General features: G+C 44.1%; 1 protein-coding gene across 9 annotated transcripts in view; it reads left to right on the forward strand.

Moving 5' to 3' along the window:
* LOC1280250 (P protein) overlaps window positions 1–18,841 on the forward strand; it is a 61,705-nt gene extending 42,864 nt beyond the window's left edge. For 5 of the 9 annotated variants that reach the window (XM_061653175.1, XM_061653176.1, XM_061653177.1 and 2 more), the window contains 10 exons: window positions 8,683–8,786; window positions 13,295–13,657; window positions 13,733–13,917; window positions 13,994–14,728; window positions 14,793–15,122; window positions 15,182–15,339; window positions 15,419–15,608; window positions 15,681–15,828; window positions 15,893–15,986; window positions 16,054–18,841. In XM_061653175.1, the coding sequence (XP_061509159.1) occupies window positions 8,683–8,786; window positions 13,295–13,657; window positions 13,733–13,917; window positions 13,994–14,728; window positions 14,793–15,122; window positions 15,182–15,339; window positions 15,419–15,608; window positions 15,681–15,828; window positions 15,893–15,986; window positions 16,054–16,138 (2,392 nt within the window). In that variant the 3' untranslated portion in view covers window positions 16,139–18,841. The other 4 variants (XM_061653181.1, XM_061653180.1, XM_061653183.1 and 1 more) reach the window with 4 other exon arrangements.
* Window positions 18,842–18,880: the final 39 nt, after the last annotated feature.

Here is an 18,880-nt window from a genome sequence, read left to right on the forward strand (position 1 = left end):
CCACAACACAAGACAACGTCGCCATGCAGCATGCAACTCTTGCTCGCATCGCCCGCTCACACCGTAAAGTGGTGCTTTACGGTCGCCGCGTTGTCAATCCTCATTTAATGCCACTCGATCTGTCTCTCTCTCTCTCTCTCTCGCCATATCTCCTCCATAGCATAACATGCCCTACCCGGCTCAAGTGCAGTGTATTATCCTATTGTTTTTATTGTTTGTCGGTTCGCCTCCGGTCGGTTTGCCGTCCATTCCAGCCCGAGCGAGCGCCCGCTAAATATAGCACAAAATTATGCTTCCAATCAAACGCTCAACTTTTCTCAACGGTTTGAAACGTAAAGGGCGAGCGGCCCCATGGGAGGATTAGCGGTTCGGTAGCGCATTGGGAAGTGCGGATGGAGCAGGGGCATTGCTAGGGGTGTGTTTTCTCACTTTGTGCTGGATTTTGTGTGGATGTGTCAGTAGCAAAGCCTTGAGTCTTGAGTGGTGGATGTTAACGTGGAAGTGGAATAGGGAAAATAGGAAAACAGGAGAAGGACGTTATGAAGTTGCGATGATAAGGATGCGTTTGGGGATTATATCGCTTCTGGAAAAGATTAATATTTTATGGATTTTTGGTATGAAAAGCTTTGGATCAAAACTGGTACTAACGATTCTAGAAAATTTAGTGTATCGATGTTGAAAGTGTTTTCATGAAATTAATTTGAAATGCCAATCAGTCGGTGGATACTAATCAAGTTTCTATTGATTAGTATTCTTGTTCTTCTTCTTTTTGGCACAACAACCGCTGTCGGTCAAGGCCTGTCTGTACCCACTTAGTGAAGTGAGCTTGGCTTTCAGTGACTTATTGTTACCATAGCAGGATAGTCAGTCCTACGTATGGGGGCATGGTCTATTCAGGGCTTGAACCCATGACTGGCATGTTGTAAAGTCGTTCGAGTTTACGACTGTACCACCAGACCGGCAATAGATTAGTATATTGAGTATAAATTTTGAAAAGTTCTCTCCCATGTGTACATTGCCTACAATATTTTCGAGAAATAACAGGTTTTACGATTCCTAATGGAGTGTTTTTAATGGATTTAGACGTTTGGCTTCATAAAAGATGTCAAAACTCCTTACAAAACCACAACTCAAACTTTCTAAACACAACTGATCCCTAAATCAGGTTTTTAGTCATTTATTTGTAATTCATGAACAAATGTGAACAAATCATGATTCACTGTATACTCCAAAAGGTATTTTCATGTATGATTCTTCAGTCTACATATAATTCTTGTAGATCTTTGTATCTAGTACATCTATGATTTCAGGAATGGTTAAAAGCTGTTCATCATGTTGAATAATTATTTGTACACAACTGTTGAAATCTAATCCAATTGCCACTGTCAATTTGGTATGGGGATACGTCTGAGTTAAGGTCGTTTTTCACAGACTTTGGCTTTATACTATTATTTGTAAATTTATTTCTAAAAACCTTAAATAATAGTTGTTCTTCAAAATTGTTTTTTGCCTAAGAAGCTCTCTTAGTAATGTTGCTATCAAAATAATCATGAACTACTCCAGCTCTATGTTCAAAACTTGAAGAACAGCATGGTATTTCGTATTGTAGAAAAAAAAAACACTTTCAAGAGACTATTCTGCGAACACAAACCATTCTTTAGTGGGTACAAAATAAGACACACTTAAACAGAATGTTTAAAATGAGCAAAATGTACTAAACCTTTAAAAACAACTTACCAACTAACTCAAAATGCTTTAATTTAAATCAAAATCTCTAGGGCACAACAAATCGCCGTAACATTCACCTACTTCTAGCACTGAACGTAGACAAACAGACGTTATTTTTGTTTCAAAATTGTCTCCCCTCGCTGCCCATCAGACCACTCAAACCAGTATCGCTCCATTTCGAACTCGAAAAAAATAAATCGCATAACGGCTAACACAAAAATACAACAAATCGGCAGCATGAGCTGTCCATGAGCGGGTGTCGAGCACAAACCACACACACCCTTACCCGGCGTATCGTGCCGGCGCCGCTTTCCAACAAGATCATCCGGCCACTCACGCCGCGCACAAAGTACAGCATTTCTGCAGTCGTTCAGTCGGCAAACGCATCACCGTAACGAACGTAACAGCGAGAAAGAAAGAGATAGAAGGCATGTAGACGATCGTATGAAAAAATATAGATCACTCACACACTGTGCTGGCCGGCCAGGGGACAGCTAATCTGCTACCGGAGCACAGAATTCATGCAACCTGTTGCTGTGGTGCCGGTGGTGCGGGACGCCTGCCCTGGGGTTGGCGGCATTAGTTGATTTAAAGCGATGGGGCACACTCACACACGACTGCTGCCACTATCTGCTGCGCCTATCGGTTGGCCGGCCTATCGTGCCGTCTCACTTGTTCCCACTCGGTCGTGGTGTGCAGTTTTCGCGCACCACTACTACTAAGGCAGTGCGTATGTGTGTTTGCGGTTTTTTTTTTGTTGCTGCTGTGTTAACACTGCTCTCTTCTATCCCAAGCACAACGACGTGAGCGCACCCAGTGTGTTTTAGTCCTTAGCAAACGGTCGGGTAGTGCAGTTGCGTTGTGGTGTCCGTTGCGCACACCGTGATTTTTTGTACGGTAACCGATCGCCATTAAGTGGGATAGGTGCGAAGTAACGCTCGCGTAACGCTTCTCGTTTTCGAACATCAGCGAAACCGCCTACTAAGATTTTTCGAAACTTTCGCACTTCGAGTGGAAACACGGTGTTACTTTTCGCGCTGCTGATAAGGATAATCGTTGTGCGCAAAAAGAGGGAAAACCCACGTGGAAGTTGAGTTTGTGTTTGTGTGTATGTGTGCGTGGAAAATCGAAGCTTGCGCAGACGCACTCCACAACCCTGTACAGTGGGTGCACACACAGATACACAGCAAGAAGAATAAGAGTGGTTTTCGATGTGAATGAAACGTGTGTGTGTGTGTCCCCGTGTGTTTATATTTTCCGTTTGTGCCCGTTGTCCTTCAATGCGTTTGGTGTGAAGCGCCGTGTGAAAAATAATACCTCCATTGAAGTGAAGTGAATGTGTCGCAACAAAAAAATAGAATCGGTTTCAGGTTTTGCAAAATATTTTGCGCTGACCGACATGCCCAACAAAGTGTTTTATTATTATTTTGATATAAGTACAGGGGAACAGTCAAACCGGCAAACAGTCCACAGCCCAGGCAAACTGAACCTCCGCTCAAGCTCAGCAGAAGAACAAAAAAACGTGTAAAAAGACAGTAAATTCGCTAAATGAAAATTGTTCCACTACGTGATGAACAATTGTTAATGTGATTTAAATCGAGCACATCATCACCTTTTGCTTTGCTTTTTTTTACCAACACACACACGTCAAATGAGCTACAAACTTGTGATTATTTGTGACAGATTTTAGTAGTTACTCTTTGTGAGCTGATGCCCAAGCGGGGATTTGGCTCTTGGCCCTCTTGGCAAAACTGAAACAAAATTGGCACCTGTCATCGATTGCAGCAGGAAAAGGGTCGATGGGGAAAGGGTGGCCTAAATTATTGTGCGGCAAAATGCTAGGCAAAGGCAAAATATTAAATAATTTGACTCGCGACTTGTGATGGATCCTACGGCGGGGACACACAGCGGGAGGAGTAAATTTTCCGTGCAACCTGTGACCACGTTGTGATATTTTAGGGTTTTGTTTTTATTTTTATTTTGTTTAACCTCTTCGTTCGCTCGCTCTTTGCTCGATCATGCGAACAATCATGAGGTGAATGATTTCGCCGTCCCCCACTCAACAATGATTTTTCCTTGACCGTGGCGTTGGTGTGCGTTGCGTTTCGAAGGTGAAGGAAAAGCTCAAAGACACGTTATCTGAACGGCTGCTCTTTGCTCTCTAAAACCAATTCATTCTGTGCGCGATGGATGAGTTTCTGGGGTTGTAATCCCACTTTATGTTGGTTGCCTTACTCCCACAGACACATAGACACACGTTCTCTGGTTGAATTTTTGTTCCCAAAAATAAAGACATCGACAACATTGGACCTGTCTTTCAAGTCGGAACCGAACTGTTTGAGCGAACAGTTATCACAAGGGCGCCACTTTTCCTGACTTCTTGTTTATTTTAAAGCGAACAGAAGAATAAGCTGCTCTCTGGGTGAAATACTTTTTGTGTGAGAAATCTCTCTGTAAGGTCGATTGTTATTTTTTCATGCTTTCCTATCTGTGTGTCGCCAATCCGTCAAGAAGACACCAAGATTCGACCGGATCGACCGTTTCGCTATCGGTGACGAGATTCTTCGACCACTGCCCCTCCTGCTTCCTCTTGCGCGCATATTAACACCTCGTGTGAATAATTTTTGGGAACAAACGACCCGCAGATAATTGGACCACGGCTGAGGTCTAGTGGATTCGCTTCCCGTGTCGGCACTGATTAAGATTATCTATCGGGTTTCGTGTGTGTGTGTGTGTGTGTGAACGTGGTGCAATTGGCACTGTTATCGCTCATCCGCCAAAGAAAACCCCAACAAACGCGCGCTATTAATCAATCACGCTTGTTAGAATGATGCCCTTTTTGGAGTGCGCGTTCATTCATACTCGAGCTGATGGATTTATCTTTCCTCTTTTTTGCTCCTGTGGGCAGGATTGTAGAGGATTTTATTTTCTTTTTCTGGTGTTGTTGTGTGTGCTGATTCTCTGCGGATTCTTTTGAGTTGCGACCGTAAATCATTCCATAAATATTTACTGCAGTGATTAGCGGCTCATAAAACCAGAGGGCAGAGATTCTACCTGCCGCATGGGCTATATCTGTTGCTACCTTAGTATGATAAAGCTTTTTTTGTGCCATATTCGCTATCGCCCATCTGTGCGTTGCGATAACGTTGTTTCGATGGAATGGTTGATAAGTCATCGATGTTGGAATTATTAATGGAACTAATTGGAAACCAGCGATATGATATTATTCATTTTGTTTTATCAAATTCTTATTAAAATACAAGACAATTAAACAAATAGCTGTCGCTGTCCCTATAAAGCCATTCACGACTTCAAGTAGTGCAGCATTGAATGGCATGGTCACACGTGTCTTCGAGTAGTTCCCCCTCGGGGGCATCTCCATTGACGCAACACTGTTCTGTTCCATTCACTTACCGCACTATCAATTTTGGCCTCAACAAGTGTGTGACAGAGAAGAGCACTAACCGGTACATTCTAGTGCTGTAAAAGCTACAACAACCCGTTGTTTACCGACCCACACGCCGTCTTATCGCACTTTCGCTGGAAAAGATGCGCGCGCTTTTGCACTCTTCCCATTGTGTCCCACTTGAACCGGATGATTCTTTTCTATTTCTTGCCGCTCTGAATCATCCCGCTCGGCTGGTCAGTGCCGTAAGTGCTCTTGAGGTAGGGAGCCACGCGTAACCTTTAAGACGTAATCCTAACTCGGGCCTCAAAAAAAGGATAACTGTTACCGTCCGTCCCAAATTAACCGGGTAAAGGGCCAAAGCAACGAAAGGTGAAATAAAAATCCCAGTCGTGGAATCCTTTCTCTCTTGTTGCTACAGTGTGTGAATCTCACAATACCCCACGGGTATTTGAGAAGGGTAAAGGATACCAATTGGGGCATCCTCGTTGCTGGAAGAATGATACGATGATGAGGGTTTTTTCTTTTGTGGGAAAGGATTCCACAGGGGAAAAACTCAAAACGGATGTTTATTAGCTAAATCGGTTTATGTGAGCCCTTTTTTGGAAGGTAAAACCATGGGAAGCAAGAGCTCAACATGGTTTTGTGTTTACAGTATTCAAGTGAGATATTATTATAATTTTTATAATAGAAGTAACAGTAATGAAGACCTAAGAAATAGGGAATAATGATTGCTCTTCTCAAAATTGAAAGATGAAAGCTATCAACAGTTAAAAATTAATGCTATCAATGCTTCAAAAACAACCCTCAAAAGTCTGGTTCAATGCGACCTCATAGCCAGATTCTTTTCCTGACGTACGAAACACGTCTATTTGCGGTGAAAATTATGCTTCGCAAACATATACTGCTCAAATATTTGTTCCTACGTGACTCCGTACAGCGACAGCTCACAGTTCCAATTGCTTCGTAACGACAGGCCTGGGCTTTAACTTGTGAAACATACAAAGCTCTCCTGTGTATGATGAAGATGTGTCACCGACAGCAGACTGAAATGGTATGATCAAAAGCACACGTGTGCTTTGATGCGCGCCAGCTTTGATGTACGAATTTGCAAGGGACAGTGAACAGGGGAAACAAATTTAGGAGGAAAAAATAAATAGATCATAGGGCTGTGTGAGGGAGTATGAGAAGCATGCAAGCGAAAAGGGCTGGGAAATTGAAACGTTCTATTTTGTGCTTCAACAAATCAGGAACTTCCAAATCTCAATAAATACCTTAATTTTTTTGCCAATGATAAAGCCCCACTGTCAGTATCTCGCCTTCACCAAATAAAAACTGTTGCACTTTTCTCAAGGACCGATCGATCGTTCCAAAATGCTGCAAGGTTTTGCGGAAAACTTATCAACAGCGATACGTCCGCATTCCTCAGACGCGCATCGTTTTCCGAGCGATCTTTAGACCGGTGCGGTCATTGGACCTCTGTTTGAACGACTTTTCGCATCAGCGACGCTCAGATGTCGGTCACTTGGTCGTGCGCTGTAGTGGGCTTAGTGAGCGACAAACGTCCATTAAACGGTAACCGAAGAAGGAGAAAGAAGGCTGACGAGGTTGTCTAGGCGAAACGCGTGAACGTACTGGTTGAACAGTTTAAATGTTTTCGCAGCAAAAAAAGGGAACCAACAATTTTAATTAAAATTATTAAAGCATAAAACCACGTGCTATAAATTATTTTTTTATTTGATCAACCACAACAGAGCCGCGATTGATTGAACCACCACCACGCGTGTGGCTCATTAATTGTACATTCATCTCACAGGGCTGCTTCGCAGCTCAACCCTTTTTTTGTTATTCATACCACACACGCGACAACACACTCCCACTACGCCCTCCGGTACACACACACGGTCAAAGAATGACCATCCAGCTCGATGAAGGGCGCGAAAAATAAATGTCAAGGCCACCCGATGATGGTGCCAGTTGACTGTTGATCGTACAATCAGACTATTTGACTGCAGTTAGTATTACTTTTTGCTTCTTTTTTCGCTTGCGGATACGCGAATTCAATAAAAAGTGGTCAATAAAGCAGTCGATCGGTCGATCGACCACCCAACAAAGACAGTGGCGCTTGACGTTTGCCCGTGTGCCGCTGTTCAACTTTGGTGGGTGAAAAGCGCCACTACAATTGTTCGGCGGAGATTGAGAGCAATTGAGTAGCGCACGAGTGAAAGAGAAACGATTCGTCTCACTCAGACATTGAAGTGAGAATGGGAAAACGAGGGGCTGATGACAATGAAAAAACGGACCAATTTAACGGAAAACATCTTTTTTTTGCGGACGTGTGTGGTTTTCGTCGATGTGGCTAAGCGTTGCACACAGCAACAGTGTGGTGAATTGTGTCGTTGCTAGAGCAAAGAGAGACAGGGTCAGCTATGTTTGTGTGCAGGGGAGAGAGAGAGTAAGGACATAAATTAGTGGACAAATATCTCACTCAGCGGCACCGGTTTGACAGTACCGACAGTCATTCGAGTAGTGAATTTGTGAAAATTTTAAAAGAGAGATAGAAAAAAAAGACCTTATCGAATGTTCTACATCGCTGCTAGGTTCTGTTTGCTGTCCCTTGGCCGTGTTCGGTTTGCCTGAACAAAAAAAAACCCTCCCCCTATACATAAAGTGCCGCCCAAATGTACCGCTCTTAAGTTACGCCGCATTCTACCGTATTCTCTCGCAGCTCCAAACCGAGTAACGTTCAAGGTCAATTTTCCACTCGGCGGGACCCGTGTGCAGGCCAGGGCAGTACATCATTTTCCCATTAGCGATTGACGCACGCCATCCAACGCGATGGACCCGCAGAGGTGAAGAGAGTGAATCAATCAGCCCCGGAGAGGCATTTGGGCAGCTTACGATAATTCCGATGGAAGGCGTTGATCAACGACGCGAACGATCGCGTTCACCTTCCAGTTGCTACTAACACGCACGGCTGGGGCTGGAGATTTGAACGGGTTGGAGTGGGTTTTCCATCCACGTTATCTGCTTTAAAGATGAATTAAGTGCACGGCTACTAACACCGAGAGATGTCTGAGGGTGTGTGGATGGGTTAATTTTAACATCTCTTTCCCCATTTTCCCTTCTAACAGTGATGATTAGTGGAGACCAGGAAGTGATCCTAACAAGTTGCATGCTTTAGTGAAACATTATGGACAGATTTTACACCAATCTCTAACTGCATGATACACTAATCGATAGAAAGACGTTCTCTTAACATTTGCCCCCACAAGACAAAAACGCTTCATTCCTGCACAAACCCGGCACTATAATCCAACGCACCGCTAACAACAACACTACTACCAGTACACTACTCTACACTGAAACACTCCCACCAACCGAACAGTTGTGGGCATGTCCAAACCGAGGGGCAAAAATGTCGTGTTCAAGATACTTAAGCTCAACGAGGAGGAGGCGGCAGATGAGCTGGACCGGCTGAATCAGCCCCCCCGCCCGTCCGTAACGGTGCAAACGATCCGGCCTAACTATTCTATCATTTCTCTCAGCCAGGTGACGGAGGCATCGCTGGAGATATGGCGCACGCTTCCGGCCGCCATCCGGCAGGATCCGAGCTTGGCCTCCTTCCGGCAGGAGCACGAACGATTACACGGTGAGTAATGTACAGTTTGTGGATTTTATTACCCATGTAGCATCGTATTAGCGGCATAAAAGTTCTTTCCAACAATAAGCGCGTCCACTATGTTCTCCCTTAGTCATATGCTAGTCCGTGACAGTGACTCGAGAGCAGTGGCGCGTGTTATTGTTTTTTCTTTCATTTTTTTCTGTTGAGTTGAAATAAAATTTAAAAATATTCCACTCACCGATTGGTGGAATTTCTTACCAAAGAGCATTCTTGCTTTGCTATTGTGACCACCACTGCTACCGTGGGGCGGTGGGTTTTGTGCTCGTTTCTCGGTATGTCTCTCTGTTTCTAAAGGCTAAAATTAACACATTGAATCGCATCGAATGCATTAGCAGTTAGACTGGGAGGAAAACTCTATTAAATTCAATTTAGAGGGAACGAAACTGTATCAATTTTCAACTTTATAGCTAGTCAAATGGATACATGATCCACTAGAATTTGCAGTGACGCGTTTGAAACGGTCCAAAGACATCTACGTATAATAATTTTGATGAGTAAATCAGGTATTGAGTATTGAATAATATTTTCGTAAAAATACTGAGAAAATAGCTGCAAAACAAGCAAAATTGGAGACTTTAGATGTTTTTTTTCGCGGAGTTTGAGCTGAATGATAACTTATTTTTCTTTTCCCAAGTCTTTAACATTTTACGAAAAAGGCAACTTTTGTTAAATTTTATGTTACATATGTCAAATCAATACATCCTGCTTTGAAGATAATTAAAATTAGGAAAATATTTTGTTTTCAATTGGATTTAGTTTAGTTATATTTATTAACTGACTAGAATTTTGTTTGTTCAGAAGGCTACACGATAAGCAATAGCTTTCCTTATTAGATAAATATCATTTTAAGCCTAATTAAACTGATCCTTCATTTATTCATTTCTAACTAACCGTGAAAATATCAAGGAATGACTAAAAAACAATGAATTTAACAAAAAAAAATGGAGTAGGTCGATTGAGAGTTTCAATTAACTATCGTTTAATGTATAAAACATATGGTTTTAGTAATCAAATACAGTCAAAAATGCTTCATGTTTCGTTGCGTGGTAGTTCGCCAGCCAAGTATCTTCAATAGTATACTTTAAGGGGCAAGACAGCGCCCTCTGGCAGAAAGAAAAGATACTGTTCGAAGAGCTGGAAACAATCCTAAAAATCTTAAAAACATTCGCAAACTTCATGGTGGATTGGATCTTGTGCTCTAGCCATTGATTTCCATTGAATTGTCTACCTTATGTACAAATTCAATTAAAAAATAAATGTTTTGTGCATAAAATGCGTGATATTCATATTAAAAACGGGGACAAAAATATGCTAGTGTGTTAAATCGATGACGAGATTATGATTATTATGCACAAAAACATCGCCATCTCCATTTGTCATCATTTAACCCTGTCCGCCTTAGAGCGTGCATGCAGATTACGCCTGTCCCGCGACATCTGCTTGCAAGAACCCAATACACGAGCCGGTACGAGGCTCGGATATCTCGATAGTTCGGTCACGTTTTTCGCTGATTAGTGTCAATGCTAACCCGGTCGTTATGCATACTAAAACACACATTGTAGCATGACGGTGGCAATTGATAAAACACACAAGCGGCACATCCCTCGCAGCCCTTGGAATTGGAAATTGGGTGCGCATTGAAGCCGCTGCTGTAAGTCCTTACGATGCCCATCCATCGTACCCATACGACCCGTAAGACGGAAAGGAGCAGTACGGCAAGAAACATCGTGTCGTACTTAAATTGAGTGTCGCCATAAATCAACAGCAAAAGGTGATGCTCCGTCCCGTCCCGTTTGCCAGGATGGGTACTGGGATGTACCCATTTGTTTTACGGTTCTTTTTGTGGTGCTTTGCACAGTGATTTGGGTTGGACGGAAATTAATTAGCATAAAAAAATCATGACCACGAGCTGTTTTTGATTTGCAAAGCAATGCTGGACAATTGTGTGCTGGTATCATAAATCAAAGCGCTTATTTGTACAGCAACGGAAGCTCTTTCATCGGTGACACTTTTTGACGTACCGCGACAATGTTCTACCGTCGCTGTCCCTGTTTGTGTTGAACCGTTCCGTCTATTTCCATCGCACTCCAAGCTCCAGAAAGATCTCTTATCAATCCTGTGGATGCATTTTTTCCACCATAAACACTCCCGATGTTGGCTCGAGTTCCGTCAGCTGTTTGACGTCCCACCGAATTGTGCAATCTTTCCTCCTCCGAGGGGGTTCACGCAGCACGTTCGTGCTGAAATGCCTCCGTCCCTGGCACTCTATTACACCGGGCCTGCAGCACCGGGCATGGCCAACGTGTGACAGTGACCCGCATGCAGTCAAAGCGACGGTCCAGCCCTTTCCTCGCTTCACCTACCCCCCATCGAATCGATCCACCGCCAAGCATCACCGATGGAGCCGATTGTTTTCAATTATTCTATGTAAATTTTCAAGCATGAAACATTTCCGCTCATTATCGCATTTACTGCGCTGGCGTTTCAGAGAGAAAGAGCGAGAGAACGAGTGCTGGAAGCGGCATGCTTCTGCTGCCACTTCCTCCCATTTCGTAACACCCCTTTTCGGTGCTTCGCACTATCCTCTGCCCCCCTCACCATTCGTGTGTTGCGGGATGCTGTTGATTGGTCGAACGACGAACACATGCGTACGGTGGACGGCTGTTGGACGATTCGTTGTCGGTTTTGGGGCGCACGTGAATACATATGGTTGTTGGTGTGTTTGATGTTGAATGAGGATGCAGCGGAGGTGCAAACAACAACGCATGATTTCTGCATTTGACTGTTAATGTGATGAATTGTGTAATAAATTCGGAAAAAAGCCAGCGTGTATCTAGCTTACATTGTTCGATTACAAAACAATAATGATGCAAATAATATTTTGTAGTAGCAACAGCATTTGATGGGACTTCAAATAGTGTTTTAATTTGGTTTTAAAATTATACAAAACATTGGTTCAAAATAAATGTTTCATATTGTTTAATATTTAATTTATCAATTTAAAAAAAAGAACTTTTTTCTTAAAATTAATTATAAGGGCTTTACTTTAAACTAAAAGGTTTGCATGACCAAATTTTCCTACAATTTGAATAATCTAAAAAATATAATTTTGATTCCTTAGAGTTAGTTTAGAGCATGAAAAGCTAGCTATCACTCACTTTTTCCTTCCTACATTGTCAATGGAGACGCATGATCATTCTTTACGTAAAAATTGGATATCCAAATTTAACCACTCCTTTTGGCTCTACAAAATTCTCAATCATAAAGGGCCAACTGTTGCGTACGTCACAGCAAACGAAAAAGCCTAATAATGCGTTATTCTTAGCACGCCCCGCTCTAAACTGCGGCCCTTGATCAATTAACGCAAACCGTATCGAGCCGTTGGACATATTTGGCCGACAGCTATTTAATCAACCTATCGATATCGAATCAATGCGCTAAACGAATCCAATTAAAAATCCATATCTCGTTTGCCTTTTCAACGATTTTATGATACAAAAACATACCCTTTCGCAGACAGAAAAGGGTTATTTTATCTAATCGATCGTCAAAGCACGCGTCAACCGCTCGCCATATACATTTGCTTCTGGCCACGGTCATTGTCAATAATCAGTTGGCCTACACAAAAAAAAACGCCGGTTCGAAGGAAGGTCGGTTCTCGGGTTTATTTTTGTACATTCTCACTCCCCCCTTCGTACCTCGTACATCCGACCGTGTGTAATGATAAACCGCGTTTGTCTGAAGCATATTTTTAGCTTGTAGATCGGTTGTTAAAAATTGTTCCATCCAATGAAATGTGTCTAACGGTTACAGCAAAGAAGAAATACTAGACTTGTACAAGATAAATGTCTCGCTTTTATGAAGTCATCACCCCATTGCCCACTGTTACATAGTTTGATAACCACGGTGGCCGGCGCGTGGCTTGTACGTGTCTGGAAACACCGTGGCCGTCGTCTGGCAGTGTGCGCGCCGGCTGAACCTTTGAAATTAACCTTTCTGGCCCGTGCCAATTCCACCACCGTGTGGTGGGTGTTAATTAATGAAAAGTTTTACCATCAAACTGGCCATAAAATATGACTTCCAGGCGAAGGTTTCTGCTGCTGCTGTGTGCACCGTTCCGGCTTGGAAAGAGGCTGTCAATTGGCAATGATTACGCTACTTCTCCTTAGCGCGGCAAGGGCAGTAGGGCGATGATGATGATGATGGTGTCGCATCAGATGATCGTTTTTAAAAGGTTAATTTCAGCAGCGTAAGAAAGGCTGCGTGGAGGGAATTGAAAAAGCTAACAAGCCTTGATCGTGGTTGTTTGTTTTTACTTAGTATATGCAATCATGATTCATGAGGGTTGACTCCATCTGAATAAAGACATCATCAAGCCAAGGAACCGAACATTGGCTCGTGTTGGAGAACAGTATTTACACTGTTTATTTAAAGCACACACAATATTATGATAAATTTATTACCCCATTCTCCAGGTCCCGACGAGGATCCGCTCCCGAACGAGGACGTCTCCGCGGACGATGGCGACGATAGCCACAGCAAGGAGTTCATCACAATCAAGGTCACCAACCCGGACAGCTCGGTCGAAGATGGCAAAACGACGACGGTGGTGGCGGAGCAGAGCGAGAAGAATGGCCAGAACATGACGACCGACGGCGAGGGTGACGATGGTCACGAGACGACGATGGGCGGTCACCACGAGCACGGGAAGCTGTTCGGGTACATTAAGATCGGCACCCTGCTCGTCGTATGGCTGATCTTTACCGGTTTTCTTATGTCGAAGCACGAGAAGGAACTTACGCCGCGGCAGCTATCCGTACCGGAAGGAGCTTACAGGAGTAAGTGGGATTGTAATGCATTCTCGGAGAATGTAAGACATCTAACGGCCTCTTTATTCTTATCTCACTTCTTAGCATACATATTGCCAGAACCATCCCTAGGTCCTCGAATCGGGATCAACTTTAAAGGTGCCTTTCTAAGCGATCAGCATCACAATAACACGAGCACGTACTTGTCAGTGATCCTGCAGCTGCTGTACCTACCTAGCAATAACTCCAACACGAGCTTCTTGTCCGAGTATGATGCCAAGTACACGGAGGTAAGTCAGCTCGCGTCCAAAACCCTTTATCTTCAATTCAGGAGACCTAACTCCTCGGTATCTGTCAACCCCGCAGAACATCACGAAGGTCTGGCTGGTTCCGATACCGAGCTCGCTCGACGCAATCGACCAGATGGACGAGATGACCCGCAAGCACGTGTTCGACATTGGTCCGATCAACCACCAGAAGGTGACGAGCGGAAAGGCCGTCGTACGGATGCGCCTAACCACCAACCTGGAGGCAGACTTCCCGACCAAGTTCACGTACGACCCAACGCCGATGGACACCGAAACGGGCGTGATCTATGCCGCGATCGTACTGCTCGGCCTGTACGTGCTGATCATCTGGGAGATAGTGCACCGCACGTTTGCGGCCATCATCGCGTCAACGCTGGCAATCGGTGTGCTCGCGGCGATGAACGAACGGCCCAGCATGCCGAAGCTGATCTCGTGGATCGACGTCGAGACGCTGCTGCTCCTGTTCGGCATGATGATCCTCGTTGCAATCCTGTCCGAGACCGGTATCTTCGACTATCTGGCGGTGTACGCGTACCAGGTGACGAATGGCAAGGTGTGGCCACTGATTAACTGTCTTTGCGTCTTTACCGCCGTCATGTCTTCGTTCCTGGATAACGTGACGACCGTGCTGTTGATGACACCGGTCACGATACGATTGTGCGAGGTGATGGAGCTGAACCCGGTGCCGGTGTTGATGTCGATGGTGATCTACTCGAACGTGGGCGGTACACTAACTCCCGTCGGTGATCCGCCGAATGTGATCATCGCCTCGAACAGTCACATTGCGAAAAATGTAAGCAGCTTGAAGATTGTTTTACTTCTGGTGCAGCTCCTTCTAACCGCTTGTCTTATTGTAGGGTGTCAACTTTGCTACCTTCACACTGCACATGGCCATACCGATCTTCTTCGTCATGATCACGACCTACTTCCAGCTGCGCATGAAGTTTAAGAACATCAACGATCTGCGCTTCAGTGAACCGCAGGACGTGCAGGAGATCCGGCACGAGATTGCCGTTTGGCAGCGGGCGGCCGCTTCACTGTCGTCCTACTCGAAGGACGAGGATCTGGTGCGCGAAACGCTGCTGAAGAAGGTGAACCGGCTGTCGCGCTCGCTCAAGAAGAAGCTCGTCACCGGTTCGGTACCGGCCGAGAGCTACAAGGCAACGCTGGAAGAGATGAAGCGAAAGGTACGTCGTTGGGATTTGGAATTTCTTGAGACATAGGCTAATGAATTCTTTCCTTCCAGTACCCCATCCGAAGCAAGACACTGCTGGTGAAGTCTGCCATTACGCTTGCGTTTGTCATCACCTTTTTCTTCCTGCATTCGGCACCGGACATTCAGAAGCTGTCCCTGGGCTGGACCGCACTGCTCGGTGCACTTCTGCTGCTCATTCTGGCAGATCGGTAAGTTTTCTTGGGGTCGCAATCCAACTAGAACAACACTCTTACACTTCAAGATCTTTTTGCAATACTTTACAAACAGGGAAGACATTGAGTCGGTAATTTCGCGCGTGGAGTGGTCCACACTGCTCTTCTTTGCCGCCCTGTTTATCCTGATGGAAGCACTTTCCGAGCTGGGGCTGATCGATTGGATCGGCAAGCAGACGGAAAATGTGATCCTCTCCGTGTCGGAAGAATCTCGGCTTGCTGTGGCCATTCTCATCATCCTATGGGTATGTTACTTTGATCTTTAGGATCTTTAGGATCTTCTTTTTCTAATGCGATCATTTTGCTTCTTGTTTTAGGTATCTGCATTCGCATCCGCATTTGTTGACAATATTCCGCTCACCACGATGATGGTGAAGATTGCCATCGGTCTTGCCGAGAACGAGGCGCTAGACCTGCCACTGCAGCCACTGGTATGGGCGCTGGCGTTAGGAGCATGCTTAGGAGGTTTGTAGTGACATGGGAGAATAAGTCAAAGATCTTGGAGCTAATTGTTTTTCTTATCTTTCAGGTAACGGCACCCTGATTGGAGCCTCCGCCAACGTCGTTTGTGCTGGTGTTGCTGAGCAGCACGGCTATAGGTTTACCTTTATAGAATATTTCAAGTAAGTTCAGGTACACCTTCAACTCCAATCAAGTTGTACTAACGTCTTCGTCTTCTTTTACCTTCAGGGTCGGTTTCCCCGTGATGGTCGGTAGCGTGATCGTCTCAACCATCTACCTTATGTTTGCACACGTCGTCTTCACCTGGCACTAGAGAGTTTCGGGCTCGTGTGGGACAACATTCTTGTCTACCTGTGCCTCCGTATCGATATGTGCGTTTTCGCGCCTAAGAAAAACCCCCCAACCCCATCCCAAACCCTTTATTAGCGAGGAATGGGAGCCTAGAAGAAGAAGAAGTAGAACATGAGTTGCCATTAGCAAAAACCTATGCTGCGCAAGAGGGTGTAGCAGACATCGTGAAGAGCGTGTAAATTAATCACACTACTGTAGGCACTACTACTAGAAGCTAGTATCTATCCTTCCCTCTCTAATACAATACCTGAAACAACGACAACTGGCGGTTGATATGACGATCAATTAACTTCACTCCTCACTGGGCGTTTCGCAAACGCAGCTATATATGTATATTGTGATAAGCTTTACCAATAACTTCTTGGATCCGTGTTTCTACTTCTCAACCCGCACTCACACGTACACGTCCCAGTGCGAGCGCCCTCTACATAAGTTCAACGCCATACCATTATACACAGAGAAGTTATTCAGCTATCCAAAACAAAAGCACAACTACTACGGAGCGGAACGGAAGTTAGATGGAAGATTACATAGAGCCCAGAAGAAAACAAAAACTGCGTCTCCCTTTGTGAGGCGTTGTTGATAAGTCAATTTGAAGTTAGAAAAGGAAGTGATGCGTACGGCTAAGTGCATTTTTAGTGCAGTGGGGGGAAAAACGGGCAACAAAAAAAAAAAAAGAACGTTACTTGAACTGAGCAGACGTACGCGATCACTTCCGGTGGGTTGCTATGGGATGCATGAGCGCAAGCTATACAGCAAAGAAGGTTTAAACTATCCCTGGCAAGGATACTTTCTGTGTAAAGTATTTTATTGTGTACTCACAACTACAGGTATTTCTCAACGTGTTAAATGATGTTACTGATGTTATTATGCTGTAAACAATTGTTCACTTTGTCATACAATCGATAGAATCAAGAAAAAAAAACTACCCTTCCCCGGTTATGATACTGCTGAGCTAGAGCGATCGACGAGCCTCAGATGCAGGGTTTTTTCCCGTTTTTTCTTTTGTTTTCCGTTCAGTTTTTTTCTCCGTCTTTATTAGTGTTGTCTCGAAAGACGTACACAGTGGAGTCGCTATCGGTGTACGTGACCAACAAACACAATATTGCAAGGTTTTAATAATGTATATTTTGTTTCATGCTATTGCTTTTGTCCTCAAGTTACGTTTGTTACGATTGTTTTCCTTCGGGTAATAAATTATCATCTTTCGTACTGAGGGACGCACGGACTAAGCTGTGTGTGTGTGTGTCCCCAGTCAGAAACGTTTAAATGAATGCGTGAATAAGTTATTTCAAAACACGAAACCAAACGCCACCCTCGGGTACGTCCTAGATACGTTTTTAGAGCCTCGATTCTAAGAAAGGATCAAAACACCCTTCTATTAAGCGAGTGGGCAGAGAAGAGAACTCATAAAAGACATTCCACAAAACACACACATGGGTATGCAGCCCAATAAAGTAGAGCTGGCTGTAAATGGGGTTTTGCGAGAATGAATGCGACAGGGGAATATGGAAAACCAAAACAAACAAACGGTATGATCATGTAGGATGTAGTGCTGTAGAAATAAACTATGCTCTGTTTTTTGGAATGGAAAAGCCTATAGAAAATGGATCAAAACAGCAAAGGAATGGTTGGAAATGGCAAAAAAAGGATTAAGATTCGTGTACAGCAAGAACTTTCTGCTTCTCGCTGTAGCTGAAAATGTGTGTGTGTAAAGTAAGACACGATCGTTTAATCGAAGAGGAATGGAGCTGAGAAACCCTGCCCCTGTGGGGGGTTTACGCATGTTTTGTGTAGCAAAATTGTAGATAGATGGCAAAACTAAACCCGCTGCTGGATGTTGGAGTGTGAAGGGTAAATGAGAACAGGAGCGTACGTGTGTGTATGTGTGTGTGTGTAAGAAGAGGGAGAATATTGTACAGAATAGCAAAACGAGGATCGAGTGGCTTTTTTTGTATGGATAACACGATCAGCTTAAGGGAAAGGTGAACAAGAAAACTGTGCTTTTAAACCGAAGGTTTGCAGCAGGATGGTAAAAAACCAGCAAATTGTAAATTAGTGAAAAAACACACGATTGATCTTGTGCGAAAAGGATTGATTTTGCTGCAGTAGCAAATGAATGGAATCGAAATGTTAATGTAATGGCACACCAATTGAAGAAAAGAAAAGCAAGTAATGAAGGAACGTAAAACAAAACAAACCTAATTCTAAATGAAACGTGAGTGAAAGCAGTACTCGGGAATGGTCATGGACAAGTGAAAGCACATTTTTCGTTAAGTTTTACCGTAACAGAAAGCATAGAAAGGTTTACAAACAAACGAATGTAGAACAACCTGTAGCGAAGCAGCACACATTAATGGCGGAGCAGCAAGCTGGCAACAGTGGCACAGTGCAAAACGTGACGGAAAGGTGAAAGAGCATCACACGTTTTGGGGTAGAGGTTGATTGCGTGAATTTGTTACTATATTGTAGTTCTACAACTAGAGAGTAGAGCCAATGCCCGCCCCGAGTGCAGTGAACACGCGTGACGGGGAAGTGCAAGCGTGAAACGAAACGCACTGTGTGCTGGATGAAGAGGATGCTGGGGTGTAAAGGTAGAAAGGCAAAAACACAGCCCGACAGCCCAAATATGAACTAGACAAATAATAAAACTATTAAATGAAAACTCTTAGTATTTGACTGTTTCCCCCTAAAACGACTTATC

The sequence above is a fragment of the Anopheles gambiae genome, chromosome 3 (genome assembly GCF_943734735.2).
Source record: "Anopheles gambiae chromosome 3, idAnoGambNW_F1_1, whole genome shotgun sequence".
Taxonomy (NCBI): Eukaryota; Metazoa; Arthropoda; class Insecta; order Diptera; family Culicidae; genus Anopheles; species Anopheles gambiae.